Source organism: Leptonotus elevatus, chromosome 12 (genome assembly GCF_054856555.1).
Source record: "Leptonotus elevatus isolate MCC_2025b chromosome 12, RoL_Lele_1.0, whole genome shotgun sequence".
Taxonomy (NCBI): domain Eukaryota; kingdom Metazoa; phylum Chordata; class Actinopteri; order Syngnathiformes; family Syngnathidae; genus Leptonotus; species Leptonotus elevatus.
Window position 1 is genome coordinate 16,453,899 of NC_141250.1, and position 24,883 is coordinate 16,478,781.

The 24,883-nt window shown below is 42.6% G+C and overlaps 3 protein-coding genes across 10 annotated transcripts in view; 2 read left to right on the top strand and 1 right to left on the bottom strand.

Moving 5' to 3' along the window:
* Positions 1 to 620: 620 nt before the first annotated feature.
* On the top strand, positions 621 to 11,172 carry stk24a (serine/threonine kinase 24a (STE20 homolog, yeast)). Its single transcript, XM_086090868.1, has 11 exons — positions 621 to 1,144; positions 3,253 to 3,483; positions 4,608 to 4,664; positions 4,765 to 4,873; positions 5,223 to 5,380; positions 6,338 to 6,523; positions 6,610 to 6,755; positions 6,829 to 6,964; positions 7,955 to 8,032; positions 8,111 to 8,247; positions 8,381 to 11,172. The coding sequence occupies exons 1-11, from the start codon at positions 1,103 to 1,105 to the stop codon at positions 8,412 to 8,414; spliced, it is 1,314 nt and encodes a 437-aa protein (XP_085946994.1). The 5' UTR covers positions 621 to 1,102; the 3' UTR covers positions 8,415 to 11,172.
* An 886-nt stretch (positions 11,173 to 12,058) lies between these two features.
* Positions 12,059 to 22,736, bottom strand: ino80da (INO80 complex subunit Da). Of its 4 annotated transcripts, none has more exons than XM_086092123.1 (10): positions 22,241 to 22,736; positions 20,589 to 20,835; positions 19,785 to 20,512; positions 19,611 to 19,713; positions 19,298 to 19,522; positions 19,089 to 19,222; positions 17,633 to 17,766; positions 17,319 to 17,557; positions 17,091 to 17,248; positions 12,059 to 16,479 (listed from the first exon to the last, which is right to left on the bottom strand). In XM_086092123.1, the coding sequence occupies exons 2-10, from the start codon at positions 20,804 to 20,806 to the stop codon at positions 15,488 to 15,490; spliced, it is 2,931 nt and encodes a 976-aa protein (XP_085948249.1). In that variant the 5' UTR covers positions 20,807 to 20,835; positions 22,241 to 22,736; the 3' UTR covers positions 12,059 to 15,487. The 4 variants fall into 4 exon arrangements, with proteins under 4 accessions (XP_085948249.1, XP_085948248.1, XP_085948250.1 ...); XM_086092122.1 differs by lacking the exon at positions 22,241 to 22,736 and adding an exon at positions 21,666 to 21,858; XM_086092124.1 differs by lacking the exon at positions 22,241 to 22,736 and adding an exon at positions 21,528 to 21,858.
* adam23b (ADAM metallopeptidase domain 23b) overlaps positions 21,358 to 24,883 on the top strand; it is a 42,709-nt gene continuing 39,183 nt past the window's right edge. For 2 of the 5 annotated variants that reach the window (XM_086092126.1, XM_086092129.1), the window contains exons 1-2: positions 21,360 to 22,782; positions 23,848 to 24,814. The gene's annotated coding sequence lies outside the window, so the exon portion shown is untranslated. Of the gene's footprint in view, positions 22,783 to 23,847; positions 24,815 to 24,883 lie in introns of all 5 variants that reach the window. The other 3 variants (XM_086092127.1, XM_086092130.1, XM_086092131.1) reach the window with 3 other exon arrangements.

Sequence of the window (24,883 nt, forward strand, 5' to 3'; positions counted from 1 at the left end):
TTGGCAATTTAAAAAAAAATATATATATTTTTTTTTGGGTTACTGGTAGAATTGGGCTTCCATAGAATTGTGACACTAAATCTAAGTGTTTTAAAATGTAGGCAGTAAAAGTAAAATTTTCAGGGGGGGAAAAATACCTCAAGTAAACCACAGACTGTAACGAGGTATTTGTTATTCGTTACTTCCCACCACTGCACGGAAGACGGTTGTTCTATTAGCGCGCTGAATTGTATTACTAGTAAAGCCGAAGACTGCACGTACACTACGAATGCTAAATGCTCAAAAGCAGGGGTGCTCAAGTTCGGTCCTCGAGAGCCCCTACCCAGCCTGTTTTCCATGTTTCCCTCCTGCATCACAGCTGAATCTAATGATCAGCTAATCAGCAAGCTTTGCAGAAGCCTGATAACGATCCTGATCATGAATCAGGTGTGTTAGTGGAGAGAAACATGGAAAACAGGCTGGTTAGGGGCCCGAACTTGAGCACCCCTGCTCAAAAGGTTGTCCAAAAATGTCACTAAAATGAACTTTTATCACGATTCTGTGTTCTTCTGTGACGCTGCTGATCTAGTGATGACGTCATAGGCACACCGCACTGTTCTTCGCTCCGATTGGCTGTGCCCACAAAATGAAAATGTTAACAAAGATGGCGCCGTGTAAGCTAGAAAAGTGTTGAGAGCAACAAACGATACAACTACATAACAGTGCATGGTTGGGAAAATTTTGGGAATATTTTTGGGGGTCGGAACTCTGCTTTGACAACGAGATGATTTCGCACATATTTCGACAGCTCGCGGAGGACTTCTAAGATAGAATATAAAGCAAAGTGGAACTGTTTGCCAACTAGCAGTTGAAGTAGCTTAGCGTCGCGAGCGTTAGCTAACTGCGGAAGGCAAGGGGGACGCGGTTCGAAGTACAAGGCGACACAAGTCGAGCCCTGGCTTGTAAACCAAACAACTTTTACTTCCGACACCGTGACCGGCCTCGCCCTCACTGCACTGCGGACCGCGTCGTCTGAAACAGGGGTCGATAAAGCGACCTCATCGCCGAAGAGGGAAGGTGTAAACCGAGGTGGGAAAGCCGTCTTCTTAGCTGACCTGACGCCATGGCTCACTCCCCGATACAAAGTGGGCTTCCGGGGATTCAGGTAAACTCCAGACACCAAACCCTAAAACATTATTTTAGTGAATTTACACTTCTTGTGCGTTTCCGCTCAAGTGTCACTACTAACCTGCAACTATATGCAGATTTTATCTTACAGCTGTGCACACCAAGTTTTTTCTTAAGGCTTAAAACTAACGGAACCCAAAGATGTCATGTCATTTCATCAGAACTGCTATGTCCAATGGCAATACTCTAAACAGTAGTTATCAAGTCATTTTGAGCAGTTTCTGAAAACAAGAAAAAACGAAACAAATTGAACAAACACGTTGGTTATTTTGCCGTGACGGGCAACTCGCCGCCTAGCGAACTATAATGTACATATTACTCACTTGCCTTGTAATGCGTAGTGGGTAGAGCGCTCGCCTCGAAGTTGCTAGGTGGCGGGTTCAAATACCTCTTTGTAGATTTTATTTTATGTTAACAATTTCTTGCAGCCAATCAAGAGTTGTAAACGAGCCATTTTTGTTTCACGTGTTTATAGAACGTAACTGCCATATCTGGAATAGGAGCCCCTTAATCTGGAAGCCAATTGAACTGTAACACGACAGTTTACACATCGCGCTAAAAATATCCTATTCACGGTCATCCTACTGTAATCACGGTAAAATAGCCGTTCACGGCAGGCCAAGATTTCTGATGACCAATTAGCCTTTCACGCTAGAAAGAGAGGCAAAATAATTACTGCATTTCAGAAAATAATAAGAAAAAGGAAATTCAACAAATGAGTCCACTTGGCTTGATTCCACCTTTTGACGACTGCCGTCATCTGAATATTCTGAGAATCAATCTACAGGTGGAACAAAATCTGTTAACTCTGATTCCGCCAGACAACATTTAAGTGCAATGTGGCTTGTCTCCATGTAATATGTTTTTTATTATTCTTAATTTTAAAAAGTGTATGTATCCACTTTCCACTAATTTATGGACATCGTAGTTGACCCCAAATTTAAAAAAAGACTCATTTATAATCTTGATTGTTAAAAATAAAATGACAAATTGACAGCCGTTATGCTGTTTAACAAAAATAAAATAGTGATCCTCTTAGCTACTAAAAGTCTTGTGTGAGTCTTTCATTGGTACTTTGTTTTTGCTGGTAAAGCATCCCAATACTTTTTTTTTGTATTTTATTTTTTATTTTTTAAATAATAAAAGTGCCCGTACACCATGCAACCATACACACAAACATGTAAAAGAGGTGGTAGATATGGAACGGAATGATCTCACGATGAGTTTTGGAAAATGCGACCCGCAGCCACAGGTCCTGTTAAAGTGGGATCATAATGTGGGGAACTGCTGGCAGTTAGTGGTGAGGGTGTGGCCTTTGGATGACACAGCGTGGTGTGTTTGCGGTGCACGCGGGAGAACATCGAACAAAGCTTTAGCCAGTGGCCGTAAACGTGCTGACGGCGACTATGGTGAGTACATTCCCATCGCGCGTCGTCTGCCCTCAGAGCGCACTTGTTGTTTTTGCGGCGGGCGAGCTCAACATTGTTTTCACCTGGATGACCGAGCGCACCAAATGTTTGGATAGTTTTTGCTTGTGTTCTTGCTGCGGCGCATCATCCCGCGCCGACCAATCTCTTTGTTATAAAGTCCCATTGCTATCAAATTAAGTAGACCCAACCCTAACTGCACTTTTTACGAGCGCTACAACTCGGCTGCGCAGCGTTCCCTAGCATGCATTAGCGCTTTTCCAGGAAACTGGCCTCTTGGGATGGACACCCATGAGGAATTAGCTTTTGTGAGCTAGCACATTACCGTCAGGGCTGGGTTACCTGCTAGGTTGAGCACTGGACATGTTCAAAACCAGTGTTTGTTGAGTACCATATGAAAGGAAATGGGAGCGTCGCACTTCAGGACCACTATCCCACTCTGCCGCTCTATGGGGAAATAAGCCATTTAGTTGGGTCAATAGATTCCCACACACTGACTGTCCAAATGATGTTTGCGTTACACCAATTTTCAAATGTATTAAGCTACCACGGAAGCTTAATCATCGGTTTATAATACGCTGAGGTGAAGGAATGGTTTTTCTCGCGAACATTTGAATATGATGTCATGTTCTCACACGGTGCTGTTCCCGTCCCTCAGAACCTCAAAGCCGACCCAGAGGAGCTTTTCACCAAGCTGGAGAAGATCGGCAAAGGTTCCTTCGGCGAGGTGTTCAAAGGCATCGACAATCGCACTCAGAAGGTGGTGGCCATTAAAATAATTGACCTGGAAGAAGCGGAGGATGAGATCGAGGACATCCAGCAGGAAATCACCGTTCTCAGCCAGTGCGACAGTCCTTTTATCACCAAGTACTTTGGATCCTATCTCAAGGTGAGCTCAAGCGGGAACATCCTGTATTGAACTTGGAGCGCGCCGAGCCCCTCGTAACGTCTCATAAATATTGCGGTCGATGTGGTTTAGCAGGCACGTCCGTCAGTAATTCAAGCGCTCGGGGTATGCGTACGTCCGTAGGTAAAAAAAATGAACGAGGTTGTCAAATCAAGTTGCAAACTTTTATTATTATTATTATTATTATTTGTGCAAATGTAAAGGTTAGCATTACATTGCAATCCAAGGAGAGAAAAATCTTTGGTATTTTGGTCACCTCTCATAGTTGCGCCGACTACAAAGGGTCAGTTGTGAGTAGTAAACGTTTGCTCTTGTTATGCTACATTCTCACATTGTGCGATTATGCTTACAGTGCCTCTAATAGCATTTAGTGTGATACTTAAGGGGAGCACGGAGAGTAATGCCGGTCCATTAAGTCAATTATTCCTCTGGCTGAAGGGCAGATTTTTGGCTTTTTTGGAGTGTGCGGCCGTAAGTAGGGATGTTTTTGTTGTGTTTAGGGAGGCGCTATGCTACTGTCGGAAAATATTGTAGCTGGAGAGCTCCTCTGTAGAAAAGGAGGGGTTTGTCTTGTCTGATGTTGGTTGATTGATCGATTGGCGTCATAGTGCACCTACAGCTATTAAATGTAAAAATCCTCTTGTCAGAATACAAGGTCCGAATTTGTTAGAAGTCAAGTTGTCCTCTATAAATGACGTACTCTATGTGCTGCCAGTTGATAATTTGAGATAAGTTCTGCTGTGTCATTGTAGAGCCTTTGCCCTGCTCTTCCTCAGGGGAGGGGGGGTGCATGGCCAGTAATGAAAACAAAACAACACAACACATACACTGCCCTTAAACTTCTATTTACGCCCCTCATAAAGATGACTGATTGCGTAACTCCTATTGGTGGTATCTTAAAATATGTGTCTGTAAATTTCCTCAGGATAAGCGGTTTGGAGAAAGAATGAATGTTACTTGTATGCAAAAAAAGAATACTTTTTTTTGCGGACAGCAAAGATGGGGGGAGTCATGTCATGCCGACCCAGCTTGAAGTGAACATAGTTGATCCCCACCCCCCACAGTGTTCCTTTTGCGAACACTGAGCACGCCTCTTTATTTTTCAGGGAACAAAATTATGGATTATTATGGAATATCTTGGCGGAGGGTCTGCTCTTGATTTGGTAAGGTGACAAAATCCATCATTTCAGCTCCCTTTTGTTTTTCAAATGTGAATGTCATAGAGGCTGAGTCTCACAAACGAATGACGGATGCGTTTTGTAGTTGGAACCGGGCCCCCTCGATGAGACGCAGATTGCCACCATTTTGAGAGAAATCCTAAAGGGGCTCGAATATCTGCACTCTGAAAAGAAAATTCACAGAGATATCAAAGGTGAGAGAGAGAAACACTAACTTCATGTGTTGTGGATACAAATGGACAGCAGTCAACATGCTTTTGTTAAAACACAGACATGGTCAAAGGGTAAACGAGAATGTGTTAAACATTAACAGAAGGGAGTGTTATAATATCACATCGCGTGATAAACATGCACATAACTCTCGACACTCACGTTAGCACCGGTGCTAATGCTAACACAACAAGAAATGTGTCTGGGCTAACTGAGTTAAATGCTGAGCATCATTAGTAAAAAGACACATTTTCCTTGAATAAAGTATAATAATTTCCGTTTTTGTACCAAAGGAAGTATAAGGGGCATCGTCTCATTATCTGACATTTTCAGCTGCCAATGTGCTGCTGTCGGAACAAGGTGACGTGAAGCTGGCAGACTTTGGCGTGGCGGGCCAACTGACGGACACGCAGATCAAACGGAACACGTTTGTTGGGACTCCTTTCTGGATGGCGCCTGAAGTCATAAAACAGGCGGCATACGATTCAAAGGTCAGAATTGTTACATCTGCTTGCTTTCCATCAAAACAATGCGATAGTGACCAATGGGCGGAGGAATAAAGAAAAATTACATTTGGAGTTTTCAGTGATTTGGATAATGTATTTTTATATTTTATTTTTGTTATTTAAAAAAATACATCATTCAGCTAATCTTTTGCAGATTCCCAGGAGTGGAGTTTGACTAACATTCGTTACACACATACAACTGATAATTCACAAGTAGCTGGACTATGGCCTGACGTTTACATGAAGACTCAAGCCACGCCCCTCAAAGGCACATGTACAACAATATGGCTGTCTTGTCCTGACACTTAGTGCCATTATTCTGTATGAATTTAAAAACATAAATAAAAGTGATAATTATTTGTGTGGCGCTGAAATGGGTTTCAATGAGTAATATTGAGTTGAGGTATGACCTTGGTCACGGAACAAATTGAACTCACAAGTCAAAGTGCCGCTGTACAGTGTGGTCCACGAGTGGTGGAAATCCTAGTATAATTGGCCACCATTATAAATGCACTGCAAGTGTTTGATCCGCTGTATTATTAATTAATGATAATTGAGGGGAAGCAGTCCAGAAAGTGGATGGATGGATGATTAATTATTTACCGGGACATTTATTCATTTAGTTTTGTCACTTTTAGTCCTCCATACAAATGTGGTGGCTGATTGAATTGATTTTTGTCATCTTGAAAGAAACCGCATGTAGCCCGTTAGCATGAATGAAAACCGCAACAAAAAAATTGTGGTCGTGGTTTAAATAGAAGCAAAATTGAATAATTACTTGGTGCTATTTTTGGAATAATGTCTGAGTCAATGTCCTTTTGTCATCTCAGACAGTACGTCACACGCCGTCCTCAAATAAACCCGTACGGTTTCAGCCAATCTCGTTTCATGTCAGTACCTCATCCTTTAATGCGCCTCGTTTTCCTTGTTGTGGCTGTGCAGGCAGACATCTGGTCGCTGGGAATAACGGCAATCGAGCTGGCTAAAGGAGAGCCGCCCCACTCGGAGCTCCATCCCATGAAGGTCTTGTTCCTCATCCCAAAGAACAATCCGCCCACGCTGGAAGGAAACTACAGTAAACCACTTAAAGAATTTGTGGAAGCCTGTTTGAATAAAGAGCCGAGCTTTGTAAGTTGACAGGCGTTCCTGTTCCTGTCCACCAGCACATTTGAGTCTTGTAATGTTCTGTTTGCCTGCGTCGAACATTTTCCTAGAGGCCAACTGCCAAAGAGCTGCTGAAGCACAAACTGATCGTACGGCACGCCAAAAAGACATCCTATCTGACAGAGTTGATCGACAGGTACAAGAGATGGAAATCAGCACAGTCGCGAGACGAGTCCAGCTCCGAGGAGTCCGACGAGTACGTTTGGCACCGGCGTCGTCGTCAAACGAGGTTCCAGGGCCAAACTGACTGACCGGCCGTGTCGTTGCAGGGAGACGCAAGGACAAGCGTCCGGAGGAGACGCCGCCGCCGCCAATGACGACTGGATCTTCAACACCATCAGGGAGAAGGACCTGAAGAAGGTGCAGAACGGGGCCGTGCCTCCTGCCGAGTTGGAAATTAAACCGGTAAGAGAAAGAGTTGCAAAGGGGGGAGAATTTTGGGGAAGTTTCAAGTAACATTTTATGGGACGTCGCCAACTTCACATGAAATTTCTAATAGAGATAGACCGATTATTTTTGTAATTATTTTTTTTTAGGGCCGATGCCAATACAATTACAGTAATTTCTGGACTATAAGGCGCACCTGACCACAAGCCGCACTAGCTAAATTTGGGGAATACTCCAGTTTGTTACACATATAAGCCACACCCGACTTTAAGCCGCAGGTGTTTTAATGTTACCGCACCGTGTTCCTGCTACTTTCTTATCCATAATGAGAGGGCAAATTGTCTCGCTCTTATTCTCTCTCTCCTACTGTATTTGGGCTCACTTGGTTTGTTTTGCTCTGCCTGACGCTCTTGCGCTTCCTTTATAATGCGGCCCATTGTGATCTGATGGATAAGCCGCACCTTTGTATCAGCCGCAGGGTCGAATGCAAGTGAAAAAAGTAGCGGCTTATAGTCCAGAAATTACTGTAGGACGCCGATAAGCGACCGATATTCATTTTCGCTAAAAGGGAAAAATATTGGCATCAAAATTTGAAAAAATACAAACTCCAGCTCTTGAATTTTTAAGCATATGTTTATTGAACAACTTTTAGAAATCTAAAAAGAATAAATAAATCTAACAAAAAGTTCAGGGATCTCCCAGGATCAGTGGCATATCTTCAAAAGTTAAATAAAAACTCAAGTAAATAGCTCCCTAATATTTTTTAAAGTATTACAGTTGTACTTATCTTAGTTTTAATTTCAAACAAAAACCGAAGGTGCGGCGAGTTCCTCAGCAGCATCTCTGAAAATGTAACAATTAGTTCCCTGAAGCTTGTTTTTTCCCTGAACACTTTTTTAAATTAATCTATTATCGGTTGTATGCTTCTTTAAAATGGCCGGTGCCGATATTCGTCAAAATGCTGATAATCGGCCTATCCCTAATTTCTAACAATGGGACGATTTTTAGACTTTACAGGAGCCGGAAAGTCCAAAGAGGCCTTTGTCACAGAGCTTATCATCCATCTTCTCTCCGTTGTTTTCTGAGGTAATTAACAACAAATCTCAACTGATCCATTTGCGATACAGCAACGTGCTGAACTAATACGCGCTGCCGTGACTGCAGTTGAAAGCCAAGGGAGAGACCAGCAACGGCAAGCCGGAGGCTGCCGAGGCGCTGCACGAGGCCATTTTAGTGGCCGAAGACATACACCCGGGCGTGTGTGACTCGCTGGTGGCCGAACTACTGCAGAGACTTCAGAGGTAACCGACTCGCATGCTGCTCAAAGCGCAAAAAAAAAAAAAAAAGGCTCGCATTTACAAACCATGCAAGGTGCTACCAGATCCACCGCGAAAACACGTAGCTAAATGTCTTCTGTTTTGTCCTCCATGTCAGGTTTTCTGTGCCTCCGACGGCTGCCACTCACTGAGAAAAAGCACAATTGAGCACCTTTGTTTTGGACGCTGCGAGCCTGCGTAGGATTTGCTCCCCATCACTGATTAAGCCTCCCAGTAACACACGCACACCACTAGAGGGCCCCGTCACGGCAGAGTGGACTTAAGCCATCCGCCTCTCTTGAGCTCTCACTTTTGGAGGTGTGTGCGTGTGCGTGTATGTATGTATGTGTGTGTGTGTGTGTGTGTGTGTGAAGCGTTCTTTTGAAAACTCAGGTATCCTGCTTTTAAGGTCCTCTGGGAGGTCAAATTAGCTCTACAGGATGGTTGTACAAACTTGTAAATAAGCACATTTCTACAGATACAAGAACAAAATAATAATAATAAGGTGGTTGTACAAATGGCCAAAATGCCAGACTGTAGATAATATTGCTTGTGAGGTAAATATTTTGAGAGTAGAAGGGCCGTACGTGAGATTGCCTTCTGATCATTCAGCGTCGATCATTTCACACCAGGTTAGACGAGAAATCCTTTCTGGATCATTCCTACTCAGCTGACTTTCCAAAAATGTTGCGCGGGTCAGGATATTAAAATGCTGTAATTTTTTTTTGTTTTTGCTGAAGGGCTTTGGATTTTGGTGTACTGTGCTGTCCTGTGTGTTTTGCTCATTAGTTCATGTACGCTTTGTGATAATTCAGGTGCATCTCATTTCAGTGACTTTCAATGTTCCTACCATATTCAAATATATTGAGATGCACCTTTTATTTGAGGAAGGCAAGTTAATGGGCGTAACCAAATTAGTCATCTTGGTGCTGAGCTGAAAAAGATGCCTTAGACTGGATGAAAAATGTGCACTTGGATTTGGAATGCCTGTGCGTGATGGGCTGACTTTTATTATGTTTGGAAACGTCTGGATTCCATATAGGAAGCGTCCGTTTGCATTCTTTTATACACTCCATCTCTTCAAGTTGTTTTCCTGCCTTTTTGACTCGGATTATTTTACATTGTGAATCATCACACCGTCGTCCTCTGATTGCACGCGCGCAGTTTAAAGAAATGCCTTTTCTCTTTTTTGCTATCCGTGCAAAACACACAGGAAGTAGCAGATGTGCAGTGTATGTGGGATAGTGGAAAACACATGAGGGTTTGCAGTGACTTGAGATGACGTCACATGTACAGTAAATGAGAAGTTAGCACTACGGGGGTCCAAAAAACAACAACAACAACAACAACCACCACCACCCAGGGGCAAATTGCAACCCATCGTCCAACTATTAACTCATTCAGTGCCAAATATGTTTGAGAGTCCAGTTATTCAGTCCCAGGTAATTATTTTTGCTTTTTTTTATTTTTTTTATTCAAGTATTAGGTGTAGAAAATGAGTCTGAACATGACTGGCACTGAATATTAATAACCTGGTAAAGTCAACCCAAACATTTTCCTTACAATAACATGTCTATGCAGCCCCACTAGTATAAAAAATGGTACTCAGACTAATCTTGCGTTTGTGGAATATGAGTTAAATGTTTTTGTTTGTTTATTTGTTATCCATCTTGCTGTCAACATAAAACGGCATTACAGTTACTCGGGGCTCAAGTAACGACCAATCACAGCTCGCCTATTTTCTGCCGCTGAGCTGTGATTGGTGGTTACCTGCGCCTTGAGCACCTGCGATGTCAACTGCAATCGGAAGCAAGCGACAAAATGGCCGCACCCCGAGATGGCTCAAACAGGTGAATTTTGCGACTTAATTCATATACTACACGCACATTACTCATTTGAATATATAATATGATTTAACGGTGACGTGGCAAAAACGGTAGCAAAAACTAGTTCATCATTGCTTGAATGGTTTTACCGTGTTTGAATTTTTGTTTCCGAAGTTTGGACCCTCGTGGGTAAGCGAGTCACAAGCTCGCCGTGATATGAGTACGCGTGACATTGCAGCAGCATGACGCCCGACGGGTCGACTCGCTTCACGTGTTCGTTGTAGCACACGACAAGCGCGACGGCCATCGGTGTTGATTGCCGGCTTGACTTGAATCGTCCTGACGTTAAGGGGAAGGTTTGGAAAAGAATAGGAACAACTTCCAAAATGCACAAATGGAAATCCCGTTAATGATGCTTTGCTGGATGCTCTGTCTAAAAATTATGATTATTGTTTTGTTTTTTTGGTCGCAGTATTAATGAACAATTAAGTCCTTAAAATCAAATATTTAGAGTTGACCGGCTGGTGTGTGCAGTGGTCCAAACACGCCGCCATTCACGTTTCTGTTCCTGCTCCACAGTGAAATGTGCCATGTGAGAACTCATTTCAACAAATTCAATTATAATTTGCACCTTTTACATGCTCAAAAATAGGCTAATTTTCATGTGTACTTTTGTGTGTGTGTTGCACTTTGTCAGATTTTTATTTGGTTGCTCAAATGTGGTACTTAACGAGGCTACAAATGTTCCGTCGCGCTTACACGCCCGTTTTTTGTCATTCCGCTCCCCATTTCGTGTGTTATGGCAATAAAGCACGGTGTGACGGCCAGGATTATTAATGTCTTAGCACAACTACAGTATATTATTCTTTCAAACTATTTTTATAACCCAGAGGAGCAGTATTATTTAATAGCGCTAGAGAAGTCTGGTGACGTGTCCTAAAGAATCTGTAAACACTGGAAAGCAAAATGTACATTATATGTGACGACGCCAATAGACATGTTTGTTCATTCGAGACAGTGCTGTTGGGTTTATTGGACGTTGTCAAATGATTATGACAGAAATAAAAAAGAATCTAGCACACATCTTTAGCATTTTTTGTCATTCATTGAAAATGACATTTGACATGATTTCGGGTTGGGATTTCAATTCAATGGTTTTGTTTTACATTACTTTGTTCTTCAGTATTCAACTTTACATTATAGAGACAAAAATCAGCAATAAAAAAAAACATATATATATATATATATTGCAAAGGGTGTTTGGATCATTATACAATTATACTTGCAATGTATAAAAAAAAAAAAATTAAATACGGAAAAATTTTAAATTTTAAAATATCAGCATATTAAATCAACCAGCGATTTTTTTTTTGTCTCAGGCCACCTTGTATTTATGGTTTGGTTTCTCTCAGAGGGCCATTAACTAAAACCATATAGAAATGTATAATCGCCTCATATTACACGTACACAACAAATCAATGGATAATGAGTTTTGAAATCACAAGTCAAGGGAACTGACCAAAACTATAAATACAAAGCATAGTTTAAGCTCACAGTTTTTCCTGAGTTTACCTCAAATGTTTTAACCAAGACTTCTTACAGTAGTTTTTTTTTTTTTTTATGGCCCATTTGTCACCAAAATTGTTCACAAATCTGCCTAAGTCTGTGTCAGTGAGCACTTCTCCTTTGCCGTGATAATTCATCCACCTCACAGATGCAGTATAGCCATAAAGAGGCCGTTTAGACATGATTATTGCACCGGTTTACCTTAGGCTGCACACAATAAATGATTAATCTAAATTGTGCAATTTTTGTAACATTTTTTAAATTATTACAATATCTCATTTTGCAATTCCAGTACCATTTAAGTAGACTGATCAGTTGCGTCAGCGAACCACCTAAAATGCTGTAAATTAAATAGTCAAAGAATAAATCATTCAAAAAATTCAACACTTCTTTGTGTCAGCAAATACCTCACAGCAAGATTTATTTATACATCCAAAAACAAAAGATCAAATTTGTCACACTATATACAGATATTACATACAGTGTTTGTACACATATTACATAACTTGTACACAAGAAAAATAGACATAAAAATGTAAACCTTTTTGTATACAAAAAATACCTTCGACAATTAAACAAGGACCGATAACAAAAGGTGACGAGATTTGAGCTTGTCCTAGCTTTCAAAACCATAAAACAGTACATTCAATGAATATGGAATTTGTCAGCCATCTCTCAATACAAGCAGTTGCATGTGCCTACGAGCCCTGTTCAATTTGTTCTACATCAAGTCAGGAAAGGTGGGGGGGACGCAGCGACTACTCATGCTAAATGTGGAGCAGTATTTCCTTGTTTTGCTGGCAAAGAAACAATCCATATATAATATATGCAGCCCCCTCCAAAAGTATTGGAACGGCCAGGTCAATGCTTTTTGTTTTTATTGCATACTGAAGACATTTGGTTCTTCACAATAAAAACAAAAATAAATCGCCTTACTGTTCTTATACTTTTGGAGGGGATTGTAGATATATATAAATATTTTCCACTTATATGTAATAACACTGCAGGCGTCTGTGGTGTGGCTACAACGATAAGTGTTCTCTTTGGAAATTAAGGAGAGGGAACTGGGCCTTCTCACAGCTGGAAACTGGCGATTGGGGGGGGGGGGGCGAAGAGTAGCAAAGCGAAAACGCGGGAGTAACACAAAATAACACGTCAGAACAGACATGCAGTGACAAACACGGCAGGCTTAAATCCTTTCACTTCTGTGCAAATCCATCTTGAACTACAACGTCCGTCTACTAAATCAACGGTAGATGAATATATTCCTGTTTTGATACCTTTTCATACGCACTTAACATAAGCAATCTCTCCCGGGGTTCTGATAGCTATTTAAAATAAAATATTCTTCCGACGACTTAACATGACAACAGCAAACAGACACCGATCCATCCAATGGCCCAGAGAGCTTTACAACCCGTTTGATTACCATTTGAAACACTTGAGAACTTGTTCTACTCTACACATCGCAAATGATTATTTCTGCCTGTTTGCTACTCAATAATTCACCGACAAACCCCAGGATAGAGCCCGTTACGCTATACACAATGCCTCATATGTGCATCCAAGGCCAGAAGTTGCCCTGCTGTCATTTTCTTTCATTTAAAATCCAGATTATTCATCTAAAAAAACAAAAAACGGACAGAGCAATCTTAACTCATTCCCTGCCATTGACGGCTATAGACGTCGAAAATGAATTTGAAATATTTCTATTAGTTTAACATTTCTTCCACTTTTGTTAACAAGAGTATGAAAACTTAGAAAAAAATATATTGTACATTTAGAACAGATATAAAATTTGTGATGAATCGTGAGTTTACTAATGAAGTAATGCGATTAATTATGAAAAAATTTAATCACCTAATCTTTTCTTCTATTTTAATCTTATTTATTTTTAAGAAAAGATAAAAAATTTGGGGCGTCGGGCAATTACATTTTTTAATTATAATTAATCGCATGACTTCACTAGTTAACTCACAATTAATCACAAATTTGATATCTGTTTTAAATGTACAATAAAAAAAATTCTAGGTTTTCATACTCTTATTAACAAAAGTGGGAAAAAAGGTTAAACTAATAGAAATAGTTCAAATGAATTTTTGACGTCTATAGCCGTCAATGGCACTGAATGATTTAAATGTAGAACAAGTGATAGCCTCGTGCTACACCTACCTGGTGACAAAGAAGACAAATGAGAAGTTCAAACAAAATATACGTGTAACGCAGGGGTGTCCAAACAAAACAAAAAAATCTTTATTCCACTGAAGTTCTGAAGAGAAATGTGCCAATCTCGCTCACATTCACACCTAATACAGTATTAATAATAACAAATGTTATTTTTAGTGTACGTCATGGACTGCTATAAAAAATATGTCTGGCCAGAAACGGCCCTCGGGACACCCCTGAAAGTCGAATGAGACCAAAAAGTCCGCAACTGGAGCACCTTGTGAAGTGGACAATGGAGTCCCTGGAAAATAACCGCCATCATCATAATCATCACGCTGGACTCACCAGGCGACGCTACATGGAACCACTCGACTATCATCCTGCAGTGCGATGCAACGTTGACGTCAATGTGTTTATTGCTTTAGTAACCTTTTGTGAAGCGGGTCGCACAACCAACAGTGAGGTCAGAGATTGAGACGAGAAATCGGCGTAAATGAGCACATGTACAGCATACACACGATATAAAAACAGCTTTAAAAGTATTTGGGGTGACCGTGTCTATATAAGTCAGGAGCGCTTTTTTTTCTTTTCTTTTTTTTTTTAAACGAGCAGTGTATGAAACAGGTGTGAAATGAAAAGGATGCGACAGCCATCTGAGCAAAAAGGCGGGAGGAGTTGTTCAGGAATTTAAAAAAGGGAAAACTTTGGGGATTCCGTAATCAATTGTGCCGTCACGGCAGCGCACAATTGATTACGTGTCGTCTGTCTACTCGTCGCCATCTGCAACTAAACACCGGCTGACAAAATCTCAAGGCATCAAACAAGCAGACCGAATCCTACATACCTTGACTTACGAGTTTGTAACTCAATTGACTTGATATCCGACAATCCAGATCCACGTACAAGTACACTATATTGAATTCCATATCGGCGCACAAATGAAGCAAGTTGCTAGTGCACACTTAATAGAACTGTGTTACCACTACTAGTGCCAGTTTTGCCCAACTAGGCTGAGCCAAGATGGATGTCAAGTAATAAATGCTCAAACGGCTTCAAGGAAAAACCATTGGAGCATTTATTCTTTTATTATGTTAAATCCGCTTTCCACATTACTAGTAAGACACGAGTTGTTCAACTAGTGCATTGAATCTTATTCGACAAAGGGCTTACTAGTATAATGACCTCAAGATGGATATCAAGGGCTAGCCATAAAGCCATTTGAGCATTGAATGGATATTTTTCCATTTTAAGGACCACTAACTAGTAAGATCTTTGTTCTCGCTAGTTGGACGACATGTCACTAGTGAGGCAAAACTGTGCACTAGTTGACATGGCACTTGTCTGCAAGTCAAGGTACTACTGTTTTGAGACTCACTGGAGTTGTGCAAATTCACGATCAAGTGCGTGCACCGTTAGCGCATAGAGTCGAAGGGTCAAGGTGCGCAAAAAAAATGTGTTCCATATCCTGAAAATCCAGCTTAAGGTCCGTGTACAAGTATCCTCTTTGGCTTCACTAGTAGGACAACTACAGGCAAAAATGTGCACTAGTTGACAACCGTGCACTACTAGTGAAGCACTACTAGACTTTCAAAGTGATTCGATATCCAACATGGACCTCAAGCTAGATATGAACGATAACATATAAACGCTCAGATGGCCGCCTGCGCTCAGTTACTCTGCGTGAAAGGGGTGGAGGCGCTGTTGGCACTTGCAGTGGTGGCACTAACGATGGAGAAGCCTGCAGGTGGCGCCGTGGAGCTGTGGCTGGGCTGCAGGTCGTTGGGGATGCCGCTGTGCGAGGCCAACTGGTGGCCGAAGGCCGCGCTGAACTGCGGGAGCTGCTGCTTGGGCTGCAAGGAGATCAGGGGGTCGTGCGGGGACGAGGAGGGGGGCGCCGGGGGCGCGGTCAAGCCCGTCAGGCCGCTGGGAGGCAGGGCCGAGAGCGCGGCCAGAGGCTGCAGCGTCATCGAGTTGACCGAGTGGCTGCCGGCCGGCGGGGTGGACAGCGACGTGGATATGAGATGACTTTCCGACGCCATGAGATTGCCGAACTGCGCCGGGTCGGCCAGGGGGAGGGGGAGATTGTTCCACGATGAGCGCGGGGGTTCCAGCAGGAGGGGGGCGTCTGTTTGGAAGGGGCCGGCGTGGGGCGAGGGCATTTGGTCGCTGTACGGGGACGCCACGTGCTCGCTGCCGTAGCGGCCGCCTTGGGGAGACGACGTCGCCGGCACGTCCGACTTGGCCAGGATTTGAGGGGGGCGCGTGCGGGCGAACGTCCGATCGGGGGCCTGAGTGAGCAGGGAGACGCTCGCGGGGGCTACCGAGGCGGCGCCGCCCGACGTTTGGGGTAGGTCTGTGGGCTGAGATGGCGGCGAGGGGGCGAAGTGGCCGGCGGTGGACTGCAGTATGTTGTCCTCCAGCTCCAGGCTAGAAAAGTTCTCGGTCGGGAGGCGGCTGTGGAGGATGTCCGCCATGCCCCCCGGCTGGACCGCATCGGGAAAGACGGTCATGGCTCGGTGGTCCACTCCTTCTGACGGGGCGAGGTCTCCTATGGAGGTCAGGCACACCAAGGAGTCCGGGTAGGACCCCATGGCCTGCTGCAGGGCGCGCACCAACTCCTCGGCCTCTTCCGTGGTGGGCAGCAACTCGCCGTTCTTGCCTGCGCACACAAGCAAACGTCAGCCTTCCGACATACTTGCTTCCCATTTGGAACTGTGAAATCTGGATTGGCGGCGGCTTCAGCAATGTAAACGTCACAACATAAGCCGAGTGGGAGTTTTTGAGGTTTGCAGGAGATGTTGTTGATCTCTCGAACTGTGGGCTTGTGAAACCCTTCAAGACTTTTTTTTTTTTTTTACATATAAACATGGAGAAAACACATTACAAGTATAAAATATAGAGAGTTTATATGTTCAATGTTATGCTCTTTGTGATTAAGGGCTACATAAATAAACTTGTCTTGACTTGTGTTCAAAATTACAGTCATAAATTCAGTACAAGTTGATCTCGGTCTGCAAACTTTGGATCTCAAAAAACATTACATTTTTCTTTTTTTAGATGAATTTTTTTTAAATGAATTAATGATTTCGATTAAAAAACAAAGAATAATTAATTATTCAAAAGTCAGTCCAAAATTTTGAAGAAAGCGACAAAGGTAGATGAAAAAGTTTTTTAAAATCACTTAAAATTGTCCAAAAAGTGACCATAAAATGTCAGAGGATTGAATTTAAAAAAAAAACAGAACAGAAAATGAAATGTCTAAATTTGCACCTTCAAACAAGTCGAAGTCCTGAAGATCGTCAGGTAGTCTCGGCAAAACATCCGAAAAATCCTCCTGGTTCAGCTCGAGGTCGTTGGGAATGTCTTCCATTTCATTGGTGATGTCATCAGGAAGTTCGTCTGTACTCAGTTCTGGAGTTGAGGGGCTCCTGCCAGAAAGGAGGACAATGTTACAAACCTGCGTGAGCGCATAGTGTCGTGTTGTGGGTTCAAGCAGACCTGATGCTGGCCTGGGAGGACAGAGCGAGGCTCATGGCCGGCATTCCCAGGTACCCCTGAGGCAACGCGGGAGGAATGGGTTTCTGAGGCCGCCGCGGCACTCGCCTCTTCTTCTTGTGTTTTTTGGTGAGCGCCGGTGGTTTGGTCTTTTTGCGCGGCTTACGCTGGTGCTGGTGCTGCTGGTGGTGGTGGTGATGGTGTTGCACTCGCCGATTGCAGTCCCCGCGTAGGAAGTTATCCTGTGTAGAACGGGCAGGGAGCGGTAATTACGATTCTTAACCACACGCAGGGACGATGTGAAACGTGGAACGCACCATCTTTTTGGCATGCTCTTCACAGAGTGGCGTCTGATGCGTGATATCGAACACGGGAATGGAGCACTGCTGACCATCCGCAAACTTGGCTGTGCAGCTTGCAAACAGCTGCTGGGAGCGATTCAACAGAATGTCTGCAGAGAACAATTAAGGAAGAAAAAGAAGGCCCGGATGGAGAGCTTGCGGTGAGAATATTTCAGCATGCGGAGTGCAGCTGAAGTGGATGAAACTGCATTCTTGACCTGAGGGATCAACTAAATCTGGGCCTGATTTACTAGAGGTTCGAAAAAATGATCAAATAGAAGTGAAATGAAAACCAATTGGAATCAGAAATTGGGTTTTGATTAAGATGACGTAAGTGCATGTAATTGAATCATTCCACTTCGTCCTTGAATTTTCATCTCACCCCATGTATCCAGATGTGTATCAAATCCTCTTTTACTGGAGATGCATCCACCCTAATATATATATATATATATATATATATATATATATACACACACACACATTTATTGTTTGTGTTTGTTAAAATAATATACAGATCTGGGAAGAGTAAAAACAAATAAAGAAAAATAATGAGAAAATAATCTCATATTAGTAAATAGGGATAAAATAGTGATATTTGACATTTTGAAAAATATTGGCATCGGCCTTTTTACGAATCCGACGGTAAGATAAAGCTCACTGAGCGGTGAATGCTTGCGAACGTAGCGAATGTTGGGTTTTCATCAGGATTTGTAAGATATTCGCAGACAATTTTTCACTGTTTGCGAAGATCTTTTGAAACCTTTTTACGAACCCTGACGAAAAGCCCAAATTAGCTACATTCACATGCATTTGTCGCTCAGTAAATTATAGTGAACTTTAATTTATGGATTTATTTAAATTTCCACATTATTTAAAAAAAACAAATGCTGACACTGGGAACTCATTCCACTTTTTATTTCTAAAAATTAAAAAAAGAAATTAAGAAATTATGTTGAAATTTTGGAAAACTTAATTTACAGTAGAAAACTTAAGGTAACTATTTACTTGCTTAGTTTTTAATTTAGCCACATGCTGATGACTCTGAAAGCTCCCTGCAATTTTTGTTGTAAAGAATTGATAGCTTTGTTTAAAAATTATGTTTAAAATTCAAAGTAAACGTTGTTTTTTTTGTTAATATTTTCTCTTTTACTGCAAATGAATATCAGCTTGAAATATATTTTATCGGTACTGCTTAACTAATAATAATCGGTATCTGCCTTGAAAAAAACATATCGGTTTCATTATTAATAATATAAAATAATCTCACATGAAATCGTAACCGCAATATTGAGAGGAAAAAATTGCACTGTGATTAGTTTTCAAAATCATTCAGCCCTTGTGAAAAACGTCAACATGACTTGCATAATCCTTAAATATGCCGGACGGTCTCTACCTCTTTTACACCCGTTACCAGTTGTTCAAAGGATACGCTGAAAACAGTGTTTGGTGAAGGGCAGCGCTCTGTTGTTGCAGGCCTGGCCTTTCGTGTGGACTGTACACGTCCCCGCGTCTGTGTTCTGCGGCCTCACGGGTGCCCCGCCGTGGTGATGTTCTGATCCAGCGCTAAGCACGCAGAAATCGCTTTAATTGGTTGAAAAATAATGCTTTTAAAAGTCCGAAGTACTTTTTTGAGATTACCTTGAGGGGCTTTGAGAGGAACCACGCAGCTCCCGGATGAGCTGCCCGGCACAGTCTGGGTTCTTGCTGGCGGCGTGCACCAAAGCTTTCCGGAAGGCGTAGCGGTACCTCTTCTGGCGGATGCTCGCCCTCTCCTGCCTGCACATGTGCTTGTACTTCTGCTGCAGGTACGAGCAAAGCCTCAGCAGTCGCGTTCTCCGCGAGGAGCCCGTGTCGTCCTCCAGCCTGTTTCAAAAACGAGACGATCGGTCGCCGCCGTGAAAGGAGAAGTTTGTTGGATTTGTGTGTTGAGTGTTGATGTTTAGTAACAAACCCGTTCTGTGGCCTCCAAGTGCCCAGGCCGGGCACAAATCTCTCTGCCTCGACTTCTTCATCATCGTCGTCGTTGTCAGCGCTGTCCTCCGACCAGTCCAGTCCTGCAAGAAAAAGCCCGTCTCACCTCACCAAAATCTTGAAACATGCTGGTAAAGAAATCAAAGTGAAGCACCTAAATGAGGAAAGAGATCTCCATATTCTCTGTGTCTCTTGGTACACAGCTGTACCAGATGCTGCAACCTGGACAGGCAGCGGGCCGACGGCGAGTAGGACGCGGGTCGCATGACCACCATGTGATTGGAAGCCAAAGGTGCTTTCCTGCCGAGCGACGGCCCTGGCGGCTGCGCGGGATTGGCTGATGCATTTACGGGCATCCCAGAAGGCAAGAAGTTGACCGTCTGAGGTGGTGCTGGATTGCATAATAGACCCTGCTGAGAGGGCGGCTGGAGAAGACCTGACTGCTGCCGTGGCGATTGCGTGGTGAGCGGCGACGAGGGGTGGACGCGGGGAACAGGCGAGGGATTAAAGTGCTCAGAAGATGTCTGGAAACGGTCCGCGTCCTGGCAGATTTTCTGATTCAGCACCAGCCGACTCTGCAATTTCTTCTTGATGGCGTTGCTTTTCCGAGGAGGGCCCATCTCCTCCCCGTCTGTATCGTCCTCGTAGAAGGTAAACGGATCCACGAGTTCCCCATCGGGAAGGGCTAGCAGGCGCGTACAGGGTGGCGATGGCGGAAGTTCCTTTAGACCATTGGAAGCTAAAGGTAAAGGGGGCACCGTTATGTTGAGGGCCACCGACTCCAGGTGAGCCCGCGAACGCGTTTCCTCCAAAGCATCGTGTTTCTTCTTGCGTTCCTTCTTGGGGATGAAGCCGAGGACCTGCAGGTGGCTGTTGCAATACCTGGAACAGCAGTTACAATTCCTTTAAGTACACACATGATCTACAGTGTAAGTTTAGAACACTGGAGTTTACACACCTGCGATCTTCTGACTTCGGGATGGGGTTGGTACACCGCTGGCTGTTATACTTGGCCACATATTCGCACTGCTTGAAGGGGGCGGTCTTGTCTTCCAGAACGTGCCGTATGCAGAAAGCGTAGCCATTGAGTCTGCGTTGCTTGCAGAGCTTCGGGCTGTACGAGCACAACGGCTTATTGTCCACCTCTGAGAAATGTATGTGTTTGCCTTCATACATCACGTGACTCTTGTCCTTGACAACATCAGCTGATAGGATCAAGTCGGGGGAGAAAAGCAAGAATGACATCATTAACACTTTGAAATGTGCACGTAACCATGTGCATACATTCAAATTAAGACAATTGCTTGTTCTTTCAGTCAACTGTAAAGAGGTTATACAGCCGGAGCGTGAACCACTACATGGACATTTAGCTGGATCAAAGATATCAAATAAATGCTCAAACATTATTATTTAGTTTGCACATACTTGTATAAGAATATAACTGGAGAAATACGTTTAAGAAACAATCCTACAAAGCCTAATCAATTTATAAGCTTCCCTGCCTCCGCGTGCACATGACACTTGAGTTATTGTTTAAAAAAAAAACAAGAGTCACATGAACTAAGTCCGTCAACATTCGCGTGTATGGACTCACGCAAACACACCGCATGCAAACAGTTAAATAGATGTTATTCGACGGTTAGTGTAAACACTAAGGTACAGGTAACTTAAAATAAGCGCAAACCAACTACCTTACCAGCACCTATCATTGACTTTAAGGGGTTGTAGCTGGTATTACGGGCGTCAGTGTGCCTCCGACACCCGAAGCGTGAACATAGCACACACTTTGAGAGTTTTAAATAACGGTAATGCAAATAAGGATATTGTTAAACGAATACCAAACAGCTCTGAAGAAAACTAATAAGGGCGTGTTGGTTGGTTCTAAACGATAACTAACCGAAACGGTCGGTCGGACGGAGCTAGCTTGTCCATGTTAGCATGTAGTCCGATGAGCAGTTTCAAAACTTGAATTGAATCAATAGTGTACGAAACTAGACGTGAAGACTACCTATGTCGTTATTCACAAACATATTACCCATTTTGGTCCGTGATTATTAGTATTGCTGTTGCTTTTTACCTCTTAAAATTAAAAAATATTCGTTAGCTTGCTAGCTAAGGAAGCTAAAAACACGAACAAGTAGGCGGTAGCTAACCAGGAAACGGAAACCTATACAAATGGCGACAAGACGACGGGTCTCTAATTTATTATTTGAAATCTAAACAGGGAATTTAATATACACACAATAAACATTTAAATTATAACATTGTATGTCCTAGTATTTAAACACATTACCCACCGACGCGTTCAAACAAAAGGGCTTCACGCGAAGCTAAGGCCTGTTATCGGGGGTTCGGTAAAAAAAATATATATATATTTATAGTGGTTGATAGCGTTACGTAATTAGATGCAAAGCAACTTTAAGAAAAATAAAATATGAATACTGCTCAGCGTTTTAACTGAATAAGTTGATGCTCAAATATAGGGAGAAATACACAAGAGAAAGTGGCCTGTTAGCCTGGACAAGCGCCGGCGTAGAGTGGTAGTCGCATCCCCAGCTCATGGCTGCGCCAAGCGGTGTAGCCATAAATCGAGGTCGAGGTCTCGCTTACCTTGAATTGGTACGGGCCGTTGAACGGTATTCGCTCCAGATAGACGGCCGGAATGTCTAATACGATCCGCTAGGCTATTCGTGCATCGTTGTCCCGAGATAGATTAACAAGAGTGATCTTCCTCGAGCTCGGCGCGACTTGACTTTCGGATGCATGTAAAATAAACGCTCGATCAAATTTTAAGCAGTAGGTAGGCTGCTAAGGATTTTGTCAGATCCACGGCAGACTCCCTCACAGCACCACTACAGGCACTGCGGGGACATGACAACAACCCGCTCGACAACAACAACCTCTCCAACCATATTGGAAATTCAACTTTGTTAAGAGCGCCCACAGTGTCGAAGTGCAACGAAAAGTGTGACAGTGTCGTTGCCATGTTCTGCATTTAGTGCACATATATGGCGAGAGGTCCGAGCGGGGCTGTTTGAGTGACAAATCCACGCAGACGCGGCTATTTCATCTCGGTGTGAGTGTCTGTAATGTGCCCCTGCTGCACTGCCACACTCTCACCCGCTGTTCACTGATGATGGACCACGTGTCAGGTACCAAAACACAAACTCCTGCTCCATCCATTGCAACACAGCATCCCACAAAGACGGTTTCAAAATGTATTACTTCAATGAGTTTATGCAATAATTCACTAGGCTCACTACTGAAAATTCATTTAACACATATACATGTGGTGTAAATGTTACAGTATGTAGAAAAATATAATAATTCAAATGGGGAAAAATAATATTATTTACAAATGTAGCCTGTATTTGTTTTCACCTTTGGTTAGACCCCAGCTAAAATGTATGCAAACAAACAGGAGTATTAGAATTGATTACACTGCCGACAGCAGAGGGGTCGCCAATCCTTATTGAAACTTGCCCGTTTGATCAACACTTCTGGAATAACACATTTATCGGTGGTCTATCATCTCCTCAATGTCATTGCGCCTGCTGGTTTGTCTCTACTAAATGATTATTCTGATAGCGTAATTATCAAATGTACACCAAAGCAAGTGTGATTTATAGTTACATGCAGTTTACTGGTATGTGGGGCTTTTTTTTTTAAATGTCACAAAAGTTGCAATTTTAAAGATGAATCGCTTGTATTGACACCACCACCTGTTATGTTTACTAGACATTGTATCACCCAAAAAATTGGCACCATTATGGAATATATCCGAGTAAAACAACATGAAATAGGTTTCATGTTGAAAAATGACGAATGCAAGATACATTTTTAATCAAATCCCAACAACACATTAAACAATAATTTGTTTTTACAACTTTCATTAAACTTTTAATTAAATTTTAGAACGCCATCACAAATTTAACCTACATTTTAGTAGCACAGAAGAACGAAATGATAGCTAGTGTTTTGTGACTATATTTCCTTAAACCTGGAGAAACAAAAGGTAAAACATTAAATGAGAATTAAGCCTAAATTCTACTTTAAACAATTATCTTTTTCAAAATTGAGCCTTTTTATTTTTTATTTTTTACAAGGTTAGAATGTTTGATACAGCTATTGTACTGGATACCATTACACGGTGCAAGTGGTCAAAATGTTGTGGCATGTTAGTGTTTATTGTGTGTATCATTTCTTCCTCTGTTCAGATGCACATTAGTTCAGCAGATGGCAGGCTTTCCTCCTTGGTGGCGTTCACACGCCCGTCCATCATCCCAGAGGCTCTTCTTTGGGATCTGTGGGTAATGAATGAAATCAGATTTCAAATTTGCATAGGCGAACACACTCGGCACATCCTTGAGCTGAGGTTTACCAGTCTGCCTACCAGGAAGAAGACTTCCAGCCTGAGTTGTGGCGGGACAAAGGGTTCACTGAGCAAAGCCTTGACTGGCAAACTTGATTATATAATCATATATAGAGCTTTGACAGTGCTTCCTTCATTATTAACGCTTGAAGGTTGACAACAGCTGACCTTGGACAGCTCATTAGCCTTCCCAAAGAAGCTGGCGTCGTCAAAAGTCATCATATCGCACCAGAATTGCCAAAATCATTTCATCAAAGGCTGTCATTGACCGGACTTGCTACAGTGATCTTAAGTGACAGAATATCCAATTTTACTTTTAACAAAACAATCATCTGGAGTAATAATTCACTTCAGCTATGACTCTCACAATCTTCTAAGTCACCCTGGTTTGCTGCACACAACCCTGTGTGTTCACATAGGTGTTACATTTCACAGTATATGTCGCTCTGGGAAGTATGATATCTGTTATTGGCACACGGACGCCACTATGATGACCCGATGCCCAAGCAGGGTGCACACACTCATAATCAGGCCTTGAACTTCACGATTGTAACCTGAAATGGTCTACTGCAGTACTCCAAACACTAAAGCAATGGTTGACACAGCTTCCTTTAATGCAGACCACTCATGCTGCCAAACACGACAGGGAGCTTGCCTTCACCTGCAAGAGAAGATAAAAACACACAATCCTATGGCCGATGCCTACCAGCTGTTGATAACATTCACTAAAGCTTCTCAAAAATGTTACGTGGGGTCTTTTTGATGCAATCTCTTTCAGGACTTCTGCTGATTCACCACCAAGCTGGTCGGAGGTGAGCATTGGTCCACTTCCTTTATAACAAGGCCCAGTTTTGTTTATCCATTTTATATATATATATATA